Source organism: Anoplolepis gracilipes, chromosome 17 (assembly GCF_047496725.1).
Source record: "Anoplolepis gracilipes chromosome 17, ASM4749672v1, whole genome shotgun sequence".
NCBI classification, from domain to species: domain Eukaryota; kingdom Metazoa; phylum Arthropoda; class Insecta; order Hymenoptera; family Formicidae; genus Anoplolepis; species Anoplolepis gracilipes.
This window is the reverse complement of record NC_132986.1, coordinates 4,701,654-4,714,989: the sequence shown is the minus strand read 5'-3', so window position 1 is coordinate 4,714,989 and position 13,336 is coordinate 4,701,654. Positions and strand designations below refer to the sequence as shown.

General features: G+C 32.7%; 1 protein-coding gene and 1 long non-coding RNA gene across 7 annotated transcripts in view; one reads left to right on the top strand and one right to left on the bottom strand.

The window, feature by feature from the left end:
* Positions 1 to 5,616, bottom strand: part of LOC140675064 (UDP-glycosyltransferase UGT5) — a 56,121-nt gene extending 50,505 nt beyond the window's left edge. For all 4 annotated transcript variants that reach the window (XM_072909094.1, XM_072909093.1, XM_072909091.1 and 1 more), the window contains exon 1: positions 4,329 to 5,616. In XM_072909094.1, the coding sequence (XP_072765195.1) occupies positions 4,329 to 5,460 (1,132 nt within the window). In that variant the 5' untranslated portion in view covers positions 5,461 to 5,616. The remainder of the gene's footprint in view (positions 1 to 4,328) is intronic.
* A 1,638-nt stretch (positions 5,617 to 7,254) lies between these two features.
* LOC140675066 (uncharacterized) lies at positions 7,255 to 12,147 on the top strand. 3 transcript variants are annotated; one of them, XR_012048312.1, is made up of 4 exons: positions 7,255 to 7,526; positions 8,085 to 8,417; positions 10,140 to 10,276; positions 11,076 to 12,147. It is a non-coding gene; the product is annotated as an uncharacterized lncRNA (long non-coding RNA). The 3 variants fall into 3 exon arrangements; XR_012048311.1 differs by having other exon boundaries at positions 8,068 to 8,417; XR_012048310.1 differs by lacking the exon at positions 7,255 to 7,526 and having other exon boundaries at positions 7,934 to 8,417.
* The last annotated feature ends 1,189 nt before the right edge of the window (positions 12,148 to 13,336 follow it).

Here is a 13,336-nt window from a genome sequence, read left to right as displayed (position 1 = left end):
ATTGGATCCGCCATTTTGAATTTTGAAAACCTGACAACGGATTCGTAATCAGCGACTCCAAAACTCTTATATACCAAATTTTATAAAATACTGAGAATTAGAAAAATTCGTGACTCAAAGGGTTAATATTAGATAGACTTCACCAGCTCTTCGTATTATTTTTTCAGAATCTTTGCTTATTATATTATTTATTTTATATATGCATTTATATATACATATATATATATATATATATATATATTAAAAAAGAAGAAACATTACACTTTTCAAGTTATAATAATGGTAATAAAAAAAGATGATAATCTTTCGAAAAATATTCTTCTTATTATCAGATAGTTATATATTGTTGACACACGCACAGTTGTGATTTCAACAATCGCGTATTGTTACATTAGAATACACGTGAGTGTATATATCCGTAATAGTATCATCGACAGAAATACGTTCACAGATTGTAAAGGCAATCCAATTCAGTATAGTATTACGATGGTGATTGTATTACGCAACCAAATAAAAAGCCGCAATAATCCATGAGAAAATGACATATTCGATATGATTATTATAATAGAGAAAATTTTATATCATGCAAATTGAATTGTCAAATTATTGTAAAACCAGTTGTAAATATTTATAAAAAATTGATACAATCTGTTATTAACAAGCAAATATTTTTCAAATATGTTTATCGTTTATTGACTATTAATCAATGTAACCAGAACAGCAGAGATAAAAAGATGAAAAAGACGCAATAAGAGGATTATCGATTACAAAGGCCTTTGAAAAAATAACTTTACTGTCGAAACCGTGTTTCATGAAAGCGCGTAAAGCCGGCTCGAGGATAAAAGAGAGCATTATTATTAACAGAAAACAGAGTGAGACCGGAAGGAGCGGACAAACGGGATGTTTCCATCCCGTTCCGCCGTCAGTACAGTTTAACCGCGAACAACGCGATAAAAAGGCAAAAAATGACAAAAAAATAAGGGGAAAAATAAAATCGCGCGTTGCAGGTGCAGCCGTCGATCATCGAGCGTGTGCGCGTAGTGCGAGGGCAATAAAATATGTCAAAAGGTATCTAAAACGACCCGGTGAAATTTTTAGCAAGGCATTACCATTGCAAATCCATGCGCACGGCTTGCTGTACTATAAAAGAGCGCGACTCGCGGAAACGACTGTCGCGAAGCGGAATTATCCGCGACCGCGATCAACGCCACGCGAATTTGTCATGCGATTGATATTGCGTTTGTTAGCGCAAGAAAGATTACCAATTATGGTAGTTAATAACTCATATGCATTTATATATAACTGCGTATTAAACTTCAGTCACTCAAAATATCGCAAAAATTACAATTGCGACTGACTAGTTGAAAAAATTTCTCTCGTTTTTATATTACTCGATTTACATGATTTAATATTTAATTTTAAGCAGCACAAAAATAAGAAAAAAATATACATATTCCTTTGCATCAGTTAACTAATGTGCAAACAAAATCGACGTTACGCGAATTTATCAACTGATATTGCATCAGTTACTTATGTGCAACCAAAATCGACGTTACGCGAATTTATCAACTGATATTGCGTTTGTTAGCACAAGAAAGGTTATCGGTTACAGTAGTTAATGACTTAATGTTTTATAAAACTGCGTATAAACTTCAATTACTTTTAAGTCATTCAAAATATTATCGCAAAATTATCGCATATAATTTCTAGGAAAAAATTATCTCGTATTTATATATATATTTTTCTATCTACAAATGTTATTTTTCGATCTACAAATGTTAATATTTGATATTACATATTCTGATATTTAATTTTAAACAGCACACAAATAAAGAAAATTAATGCATATTCCTTTGCATTAGTTAATTAATGTGCAAAAAAATGTATACGTATATGTATATGTATATAATATTTAATATTATATATGTTACATATATATATATATATATATATATATATATATATATATATAATTCTAATGAATTTTTCTTATGGCTGAATATAATTAAGATATATTTTAATTTAATTATTGATAATAATAATTAAATGATAATGATAGTAAACGTCATGTGCATGGTTAAAATTTGTTAAAAAATAACTATTAAAAGAAAATATTATTATAATGCTATTATAATATCATCAGATAGAGAGAGAAAGGGGGGAAGGGGGAGAGGGGGGAGAGGGGGAAAGAGAGGGAAAGAGGGAGAGGAAGAGAGGGAGAGAAGGAAAGGGAGAGAGGGAGAGAGAGAGGGAAAGAGGGAGAGGGAAAGGGGAGGGAAAGGGAGAGGGAAAGGGAGAGAGAAAGGGAGAGGGAAAGGGAGAGGGAAAGGGCGAGAGAGGGAGAGGGAGGGGATGGGGAGGGAAGAGAGGGAAAGGGTGAGAGAGGGGTAGGGGAGATGGGGGAGGGGGAGAGAGAGGGGGAGGGAGAGAGAAAATATTAAAATGTGATTATTGATGACAATGAATACTTGATATGTCTTTTCAGATTAAAACTAGATTTTTTAAAATGCAACTAAGAAATTACATTGTAGTTGGAAATATCTTATTCAATCGTTGTTTCTTCTTATCGATAGTTAATTATACGATAAATATTGATAGTAACGATGATGAGTGAATCTATAAAATTGATACTCTTATTTTATCTCGCAGCTGTGATCTGATAATCGTCAAGTATGTAGCTATTTATATCCAAGTAATGTAACATTTTAAGACTTTAAAAAGAAATTGCCGTTTCTTATGTCCAAGGAGATTGGATAACTCAACGAAATTATAAACTCGTGATGATCAAACTTTCATAGTTACAGTTCCACGCGCACATTTTGATGTTGGGAATTTAGTTTTTAATTTAGTTCTCAATTCTAATATTAAAGTTACACGCATACATATCTTTCTAAGTACGTTAAACGTAGCTAAACGCAAAAATTATCTAAAAGCACATAATATCGACGAATTAGTAAAATAAAAATAGTAATATTTTAAATATAAAAAAATATGCAACATATTTAACAAGAAGTAATATAAATATATTTTGTCTTAAAGTAAACTGTTAAATTGGCTCAAATATGTACATCTTGAAAAAATTCTTCGTTAATAAAATGATTGGAAATTCTGAAACACCATGTATAATCAAGTTTATTATATGTATATAATTTAGCTTTGAATTTGTTCTTTTCACTGATTCTATAATCTTTTTTAAAGAGTTAGACATAATTATCAGTACGTTCTCGCGTTATTCAGTATTCATTGTTTGCTGTTTCCGAATTTTGTAAGCCACATGTTATTTACTATTCTATAATAAACTAAAATAATAAATAAATATAATAAAACCTAGCATTTAACGTACAACTTACATTTTAAATAATGGTTAATGGCTATATACATAGGTATGTAGGATGACTATATATCAACAGCAGAAAATAAACATGACCTAATAATAGCCCAGCGAAGTTGCAAATAAAAACAAACATAATCTTCTTATCCTCTCTTTATTTTTAAACACTACTTATTTAGCTTTTAGTTTTAAATTTATTTAGTCTTCAATTCTAAACTAGTATATGTTGCATGTATCATTTTACAATGTTTTTCATTCATATTCGTCATTTTCAACTCATATTTTTTTTAAATTTAATAATTAAAGTTCTACATCAATTAATTTAGAACTAAAAACAAAATAAGTATGTATATATGATGTTATTTGTTGATTGCGACATTTCGTATTGGTTATTAATAATTAAAATAAGTAATTATAATATAATACTTACTTATATTTAATTAATAACCAATGAAAAATGTCGCAATCAATAAATAACATCGTACACACTACTTATTTAGTTTTTATTTCTAAATTTATTTAGTCTTTAATTCTAAATTATTATATATTTCATATATCTTACAACATTTTAACTCATAATTATTTTAATACTTATTTTAATTACTAACAATCAATGCAAAGTGTCAACAAATGACGTCATATACAATAAAAAATAAGAAAAAAACAGCATACATTTTTACTATAACTATAACTTTCGAAATGAATAAAAAAATATTCATAAAGTTTTATTAACATGCTAAATATATTAAAATGCTAAAAATAAGCTAAAAATTTTTCTTATTCTTTTTGATAAAATAATTTTATAAAACATGATTAGACTAAAATTTAATCTTATAATAATTTATGGTCGATCTCATATACACATACACAAAATATGTATAAATATAATTATAATCACATTCATAGAAGTCAAGGTTTAATCAATATCAAACAGCGACTCGACTGTGAATACGAACCATCTTCTGGGAAAGAGAAAATAAAACGTTCGCTCACTTACTCATCACGTCAAACTGAGGCAACCATTTCCTGGTCATGACGTTGTCCATTTTGTGTGGTAGCTCGTCAGTCTCCCATTTCCAGATCACTTTTCGCGGGATCGAGTCAAGCACTTTCAATATCGCATCCAGCTTTTCTTGCGGCATAGTCGTCATTTTAATCATGGAGCCGAGGCTAAAGAAGAGCACTCCATCGTGCGCGTTATCGAGGAATTCAGCTATATCCTTCGACAACGGATTAATCCTGGGCGGAATGTGAAGTCCGCCAATCTCGACTACGTTCGGCAGCTGAGGTCTACTACCGTGAAGACTGCTATGAGTGTTCACCAGTAACGCACTCGACTGTTCAGCAATTTTTCGTAACTTGGGAAGATTAGAACCGAATACTTCGTTGGCTATGACTTGATCGGCGGATCGGAACCAATATTCATAGACCACCTTGAGAAAGGGCACTATCAAAGCATTCGTTAGTCTGTCTAGAAAATCTAGCGGCCTGGTTAGACCCATAAATATAGTTGGAATATAGCTGGGATTGTCTTCATTACTCATGTCATTATTGGTCCATGGCATAATTTGATGCGACGAGAGGAACAAGTAAGGCACTTTAAAATGATGAACGAAACCCAGAAAACAATCGGTGTTGAAGTTCTCCGTGAGGATCACGTCAAATTTTTCGTCCGATCGAAGGAGTTCCGTGATTAGTGGATGTCGTAAACCAGTATTGCACGCGAAATCAGCCATACTTCTCAACAAATGAAGATCGTTTATTACATGAAAGAATGATGGCTTGAGTTGATTAAGATCTATGATGTCCAAATAGACGCCGACTTTAGGATCTGTCAGATTGATGTCCTTATAATTAGGCAACGGTTCCTTCGCTTTGGCATTATCGGTTCGGGGAAAATACGAAATCACAGTAATTTCATGACCTCGGCGAGCTAGTTCCTTCAAAAGCGGCTCAAATACGTCGAAATGACTTTTGCCGAGATGTCCGAAGACTCCCAATATCTTGAGTTTTGATTTGGTTGTATTCACAAATTGAGTCTCATTGACAGCTGAACAGTAGGTTGAGAATACCACGATCAGAAAAAGAACAGTGAACGAGTATATCCGCCACATATCACGAATATACATAACGAAATAGATCTAATTCACAGTGAGTAGACGCGATAAACATAAGTCAATAATTACATTAGGCAATGATCGACCTTTACCGCGAGCTTATACCAACTGACACGCAATCGATCTATCTGCCTGTTCGTCCGATGAATATTTCCACTGACTGCTTGAGTTTAGTGTGTATTCGATGATGGTCACGTGTTAATATGCCGGCGATAGAAATTCGAGTTCCCCGCGAACTCTTTTACAAAATAACATTCCATATGACAATGACAGATCGTGATAAAATGTTCGCTAAATCATTGTGATTGAATAATAATGATGCCAACTCAATGGAAAAAATGGATTGTTAATTTCTTGCTGCTGAAATTATGAAAACTTTGAATATTTTTTTAAGATTGTATGTTGTCTGAATTAATAAGTTGAAATAACTAATAACTTTAGTGATGAAATATTAATAAAATTATCAAAATTAATATCAATCGATAAAAAAGTTAAAAATTATTTATTCTGTCTAATAAATAACGAGAATTTTTTTTTTACTTATTATATTTATATATTATTTAAAAAATTTATTTATTTATTTGTGCAACTTTTATTTTTTTTATTAGATTATTATTTATTGATAAAATTAATATTTATTTTTTTAGTAAAATATTACAAGAGAATTTGATTGATTTACTTATTACGTCCCTGACGTTATTGAAGAGGCTGGCGTGTTGCATAAGCAATGGTAACTGTGTATGAAAATTAAAATTAGAAATTATATTTTTAATGCACGCTGCGTCCACACAATAAACAATCTAAGGAAGTATCGCGCAGATTTTGTTGTAAACAAATTTTCATTGGGAGTAATAAATCTTTACTTTAACTGAGTCAAATTATACTATCAATAAAAATTACATTAAAATGCAGTGTTTTCTCAAAATTAAAAACGTTACTTGATAAGCATTAAATACATATTTGTTCGCTGTAGAAAGAAGAGAGAAAGATGAAATATTATATATAAATTATATATAAATATATTAAAATATATATAAATTATATATGTATATATATATATATATATATATATATATTATAAATATATTAAAATATGTGTATTAACATATTTACAAACAAAATTGTTTTTTAATGAGTAAACCAAAAAATATTTATTCAGCTTTCGATTTAAATTGTAAATAAATATTTTTTTATTATCTTTTGTAAGAAACTGTCATTGTTTTAAAGTAATTATTATATATATTTAAAGTAATTAACCTAATAATTTAGAAAATTTTCTAGAAGACTTTTTCAGATAAATTAAGTGATATGCTATCACAAACTACGAATAATCATATTGTAATAGTGTTTCCTAGTTTGTGATAACATATCACTTAATTTATCTGAAAGTCTTGAAAAAAATTGTTTAAGTTATTAGATGTAGTGAGTCTTCGAAGAAGTCGTATACTATGCAAGTCATTCAATAATTAATATGAAGACTTTGAGTTATATAAGATGTTATATAAGTTGTTTATAGTTCTATTTTCTCTCTTAACATTTACTAATATATTATATTAAAACAGTGCATATAACATATAGAAATCTCGTATTACGTGCTTTTACGTATGCTATACACGTAATGCTTATACATATAATAATTGAGTCGAGATATTTATGCATTCTTCTCTTTCTTTTTTCTTTCTCTTCTTCCCTCCTCGCCTCTGTCTCCCTCTCTCCCTCCCTCCCTCCCTCTCTCTCTCTCTCTCTCTCTCTCTCTCTCTCTCTCTCTCTCTCTCTCTCTCTCTCTCTCTTTCTCTCTTTTTCTGTCTTCCTTTTATTTTGTCCTGACGAATTAATACGATTACAGCAACGGGTATCTTCTAAAGAGAGAAAGGAAATCCAAGAGAGAATTGCCGTCACGCGCAATTGTGACCTTAATTGTATCTGGAAGATCGACACATAGCTAAAGCGAGAGCAACAATCGTCGAATACCGCAGGAATGTTGAAGCAACAAACTTGAGCGCATTCTACTTCTACATGTGAGAGAACGACGATGAGAGAAGAAAATAAACGCGACATCGCCCCGCAGCGTCATTAAAGTAATTACTATACAATCCCCTTGCTGTCTCTCCCATCCCACATGCGTCATTTTGCATGCGAAGATTTTACGAAAAATCTGTTTTGTCTGCAATGCGTATTTTTCTTTCTCTCTCTCTCTCCCTCTCTTTCTCTCCTTCGCTTTCAAACCGACACGAGAGGTTTGTTACAGAAAAGATTTTTAACCGCATGCATATTGTTTACATCATTTTTACGCGTCCTATGACATGAAAAATTTTTATTTAAATGTAAAATGCTATAAATAACAATATCTCAAAAATTTCTAAAAAAAATAATCGTCAACTATAAAATGTATGAAATATTATATTAATATTAGATAAGTTTCTAAATTTTTATATCTCAAGTCTTTACACAAGAGACTAATCCCACTTTTCACATGATTAATGATTAAATAAATTAAATTATAATATTATAATCACATTTGTAACCGATATCATATTAATTAAATTATAAATTCTATAAATTAATCTTATCAAATCTCAATACGTGTTGGCTGTAAAATTTCACGTATAATCCCTCGAGTTAACTCAATGCTCAAGTTGGCGGACGGAGCGTCCTTGAAGGTATCACCAACGAACGAGATACTATCTTTGCGGTCGAATTGCTATCCTTGCTGGTACTGGTGTACATTGCTGCGACTTCGAGTAAATTGACGAGATGCAGTGTGGGTAGCCGGTGTACATACAGTGTACAATGTGACGAGTGTTGGTCGAAATGGTCGACATGTCTCGCGACAAAGTCCTGGCCAAGTTATACGGCGGTGGCTATTCGCCCGCTGGTTGTGTCCACTACTCCGGTTAGATAAGCACGGTCAGCTCACCGGAAACTTTGCACCGGCAGTGATATCCAGCGACCGTGCACCGAGTTCTCCGGTGAGTAATCATTAATTAATTGCATTTTGTAATCAGCGGGCCGTGCGCTCGCTTTCGTTTCCATTCGACGTTCTATAAACCCCGTTTGCTTACTCTCGCCGCACTCGCATGCAAATAATATTATCGTAATAACGTCGGCGTTACTACTAACACGTTGCTGGTATGGATAAAAAATAGCCAGCTAGGCAGTGTTGGTGCAGTAGTGTTGGTAACGTTTTATTGAAGAACAACAAATATTTCGAGTCGGTATAACGCTGTCGGTTTATATAAGCACGCGTTCGTCGAGCGCTTGATTCGATTGCTAAATATTTTTTTATCAATTGTTTCAGCATTTCTCCACGGTATGAGCTGTTATATTTTTGAAAAAATATCGCTCTTCGCCGTTATACTTGCCTTATGGCATCCATCGAGTACAAATGACAAATAAATTGCGCATCGCCATTAACGTAATATATATCATCGTGTACAAAGCACATGACGTAAAAAATTTGATTTAATTAATAATAAAAATATTGTATATAAAAATGTATAAAACGTGAAACACATATCGTTCTTATTTTGTATAAATGAAATGTATAGTCTCATCTATGCAATAACTTTGCAACAAGAAAATATATGTATATAAACCGACATTTAGATGTATTATTTAAATGTATTGTTATTAGAAATTGATGCTATATTTAATTACTAAATTGATAATAATTGATATATTCGGTAATGGAAATTATATTATTTTTAAAATGTCTATAAATATTTATTTCTGCTATAGATACAAAATAAAGAAAGCAGAATTCGTATATTTCGCTCACAAAAATATGTATTAAATTCTCGTCATAAATGATGCATAGACCTCTTCTCGATAAAAAAAATGGTAAAAAATTTTTGTGACATTTTCACAAATATATTTTGTCTCTTACCTTCTGACTTCTTTAGAGGCCACGAAGGGTCTAACTACGGAGAAAAGTGCAATGCTGAAACTACCATCGGATCGTCGGTAATTGGCTCGACTCTATTTTCCTCCATGTTAACCTCGATCATTTTTCGCCGTTTATAGTGGTCAGAAAACATAGAGTAGCAGTAACGCATATCGCACGCACACACAGATATACGCGTATACGAATAATCCCTTTGCATATTCTCGCACACGCACCCATAGCAGGCGCTGTTTAATTCATGAATCAGCGGAATCGCGTGAAAGATGGTCTACAAATTGCTTCGTTTAACCGTACCGATTCTCTATGGGGATAATTCGAACCCAACGTTTGTTCGAGGGTTCGAGGTTCGAGGTTGTTTCGAGGGTATGTTAACTTTAAGTCTTTATTCGTCGTGTGGGGAGCTCCACGTGAATCAATCGATATATATATATATATATATATATATATAAAACCATATCAAAAATAAATTTTCTCGATATTGGATCAAAAACCATAAATCGTAAAGGATCTTTTCATATTGAGAAAATGAAGATTATTTCTTTAATAACAAAAACTATAAAAATATGTATTTCACACATAATTGATGTTACAAAAAAGAATAGAGATTAATGAAGCATCAATTTATTTTCCTAATATTATTTTACGATTTTACTCTCGAAATAAGAGAATTAATTAAAGAGACAAGAAGAGAGATGAGCGTTTTTATCTTAGACTAACAAAATCACGCTGTGCCCTATATCTTGGTAAATGTAGACAAGCGAGTCTAACATTTCCTCCCTTTTTTCAGCTTCAACAGACCTCTTCGTAAAACTTAATAAGCTGAAGAACTGGCTGCGCGTCAATCCCGAGGAAATTGTGGCGGACCACCGTGCCCTTTACACCGGGCTTTTATACCGTCATTCCGAATTCGATGTTACGAGTCAGGTATCTATATACACACATATACACGTAGACATACACGCACACAATGACCTACGTTTATTTGCGCGTAGCGAAAGGATGACGCGCGTAAAACTACCCTCTGCTCTAAATCCACTTCTGTGATCATCTTGGGAGAAAGGTGTTACATGTCACTTCCGCTGTTATGTTCATTTATGGAGGATTTAACCTTCAGCTAGTTGCTAATAATATAAGAAATATTTTATTTTATTTTGTTTTAATACCGGAACATATACTATATATCAACACTAGTGAATATGTAAAGATATTACTAATTAGATTTTTCCTCTTCTTCTTTTTATGAAAAAATATATACACAAAATTTTGAAAACAAAATGTATTCTTAACAAAGAAACATATGTAGATGTGTCACATCTTAGAGTGAATAGTAACCACAGAATTGAAAAAGAATCGATCGAAAGAATAAAGGAAGAGAAGTAAAAACGGATATTCACAGGCAGACGAGTAGAAAAATATATTGAAGAAAAGGTTACAAAAAATTTATTTTATTCCTTAATAAAAAATATTGACGTATTAAATCTAATTTTTTAAATCTATTTTTTGCACTCTCTTGTGGTACGACTTCTATATATCAGTCTAAATAATTAACAATTAACTCACAAATTATAAAAGGACATAATTGGTAATCTCGGAAACTGCAGTCTTGACTCTCTAACGAGTCACGGCTACGTACATCTATTCACAAATACATGTGAGGTATACGTCCACACAAACACAAAGTCCTGCACATACGTGTTTACATTACGTTATTTCGTGTGTATAGTTTAGCCGGAGTAATATCTCGAAATCCATTAGCACCGTCTCCGCGGACCGCAATCTTGATAATTCCACGTGGACTCGGCTCAGGAGTGCGGCGAACGAGCCAGAATCACCGCCGAATGCGGAAACACGTCGGCCAAATGAACGCGCGAACGCTCGCGAGAACGCGAGATGGTTGGCTGGAAAACGGCAGGGATGAAGAGGCAGGTCAGAGAGGAGAGAACGCGAAAGTCGAAAGAGCAAGAGCTAGACGGGGAGAAAATACGGAGGGTTGCCGAGAGAGAAAGAGAGACGGAGGATAAGGCCGCCAAGAGACGTACGACTCCCCGGGGAAATTTAGGTGCGACCTCCATGTATCACAGAAGCTTCCGTAAGTAGGTACCTAACCGACGTACGTACGCCACATACGTGCTGGTGCGCGCGTGAACAAACGCGCGTGCCACACGGCTCAAGCGGGGGACACGCGTGTTATTTTTCTGAAAGATTGCGATGAAAGGTAGATATTTTCTTCAAATCCACTCTCTGCAAGTTCGCATATAATTTAAAAAAAAAGAACCTACAATAATTTTTTCAAATATTATTTTAGAGAAGAAAAATGAAAAAATTATGTTTGATAAAATATTTGGCGTGTATTCTTTTTTAAGCTCTCGAATCCAAACATAGAAGATTCTACCTTTGCAAAGTTGACATTTAACTTTTTAAAAAATTAATTTTTTATTAAAATTTCGAATATATCCCGAAAAGTTTCTTATTAATTTTAAAAGCAATTTTGGCAAATTAAGCTAACACATTTAGGTATTCACGAATCTTTAAAAGATACTCATTTGACAAAACAAAATCACGAAATTGAACTAAAACTTAAAAAAATTGTTTTCGTATTTCATATATTAGATGATAGACCAATTTTTTTAATTTCGACATTTCTGTTAAGAGTTTTAAATAGTGCCTCGAAAATTCTAAAAAAATCCTAATTCTAAAATTAATTATTTTCAACGCTTATAATATTATGTCCGATTTAATGAGATTTCGTGTTGTAAAGCATAAATTTTATGAATAAATTCTTTAGCTTAATTTGTCAGAAGTATTTTTAAAATTAATAAAGAACTTTGACTCTTCGTGCATTCAAAACTTAAACAAAAAATAATTTTTAAAAAAATGAGGCATCAACAGACCTGGAGATATTAATAAAAAAAGATTACATACATTTTTTCATATACACTTTTTCGTAAAATAAATTATATTTAAAAAAAGTATAAAATAACTTGATGACGCCTCAAGATTGATATTATGCGTTAGATGTAACACATTCGCTTAATAACCGCGAAATCCAGATAATATTTCTCAAAGTCAATCCCGCCGTCATCCCCTTTTTTTCGGTGAGAAGAATCGACATACCGCGGACGGAAGAACGAATATACTAGCAAAATGGTAATAAAATCGATGCCCCGGATCTGCTCCGATTTGTAATTGAATTAAATTAATCACCTCGGCCGACCTCGAGTCTGTACCCCGCAGACTGTCGACTCATCCACCGCCATCTCCAATTAATAGCGAGCGACTGGAGAACGGCCGGGGTAAAAGGGGATGAACGGGACGCGGGTGTGGAGGGTCATCTCGACGTTTCGTTGGAACTTTACAAAACGAATCCAATTACCGACGGCCGTTTGTCAAAGACTCAAAGCTACCAAAAAGTTTCGCTCGTGAAAATGATGTTGTTCGCCTCGTATATTTTTGCAATTTGCTGTCAATGGTCAAAATAAATGGATAAAAAACCAGCGAAACTGCGATCACATAGATTGACACACGGCGAAAATCGCGAATGAAATTGCGTATAAAATCGCGTTTCGCGAAAATTAAGCCCAGATGAATTTAGATGACAAATTAATTATTTATTGCTTCGCCATTTTTTAGATAAAGTTTATAATTGTCGAGTGTATCGCCGTCATAATTTTGCAACAATATGTCAATCGATCTAAAACACAAAGCATCATATTTCACTGAATCATATACAGACACATACCAGGCTTCCATGCTTGTTCGAAAAAAATTGGCGTATATATATTTTATTATTTATTATTTTAATATATTTTATATAAAAAATTTGAAATTTAGACAAGCCATGTTTTTTTTCGATCCTGCTCGAAATATCTACCAAAATTCGCCGCTGAAAGTAATAACGCATGCACAGAGCAGAATTCCACGCTTTTTAATTTAAGCCTCTAAACGCGAATTTTTTCGAGCAAACATGGAAGCATATACATATAT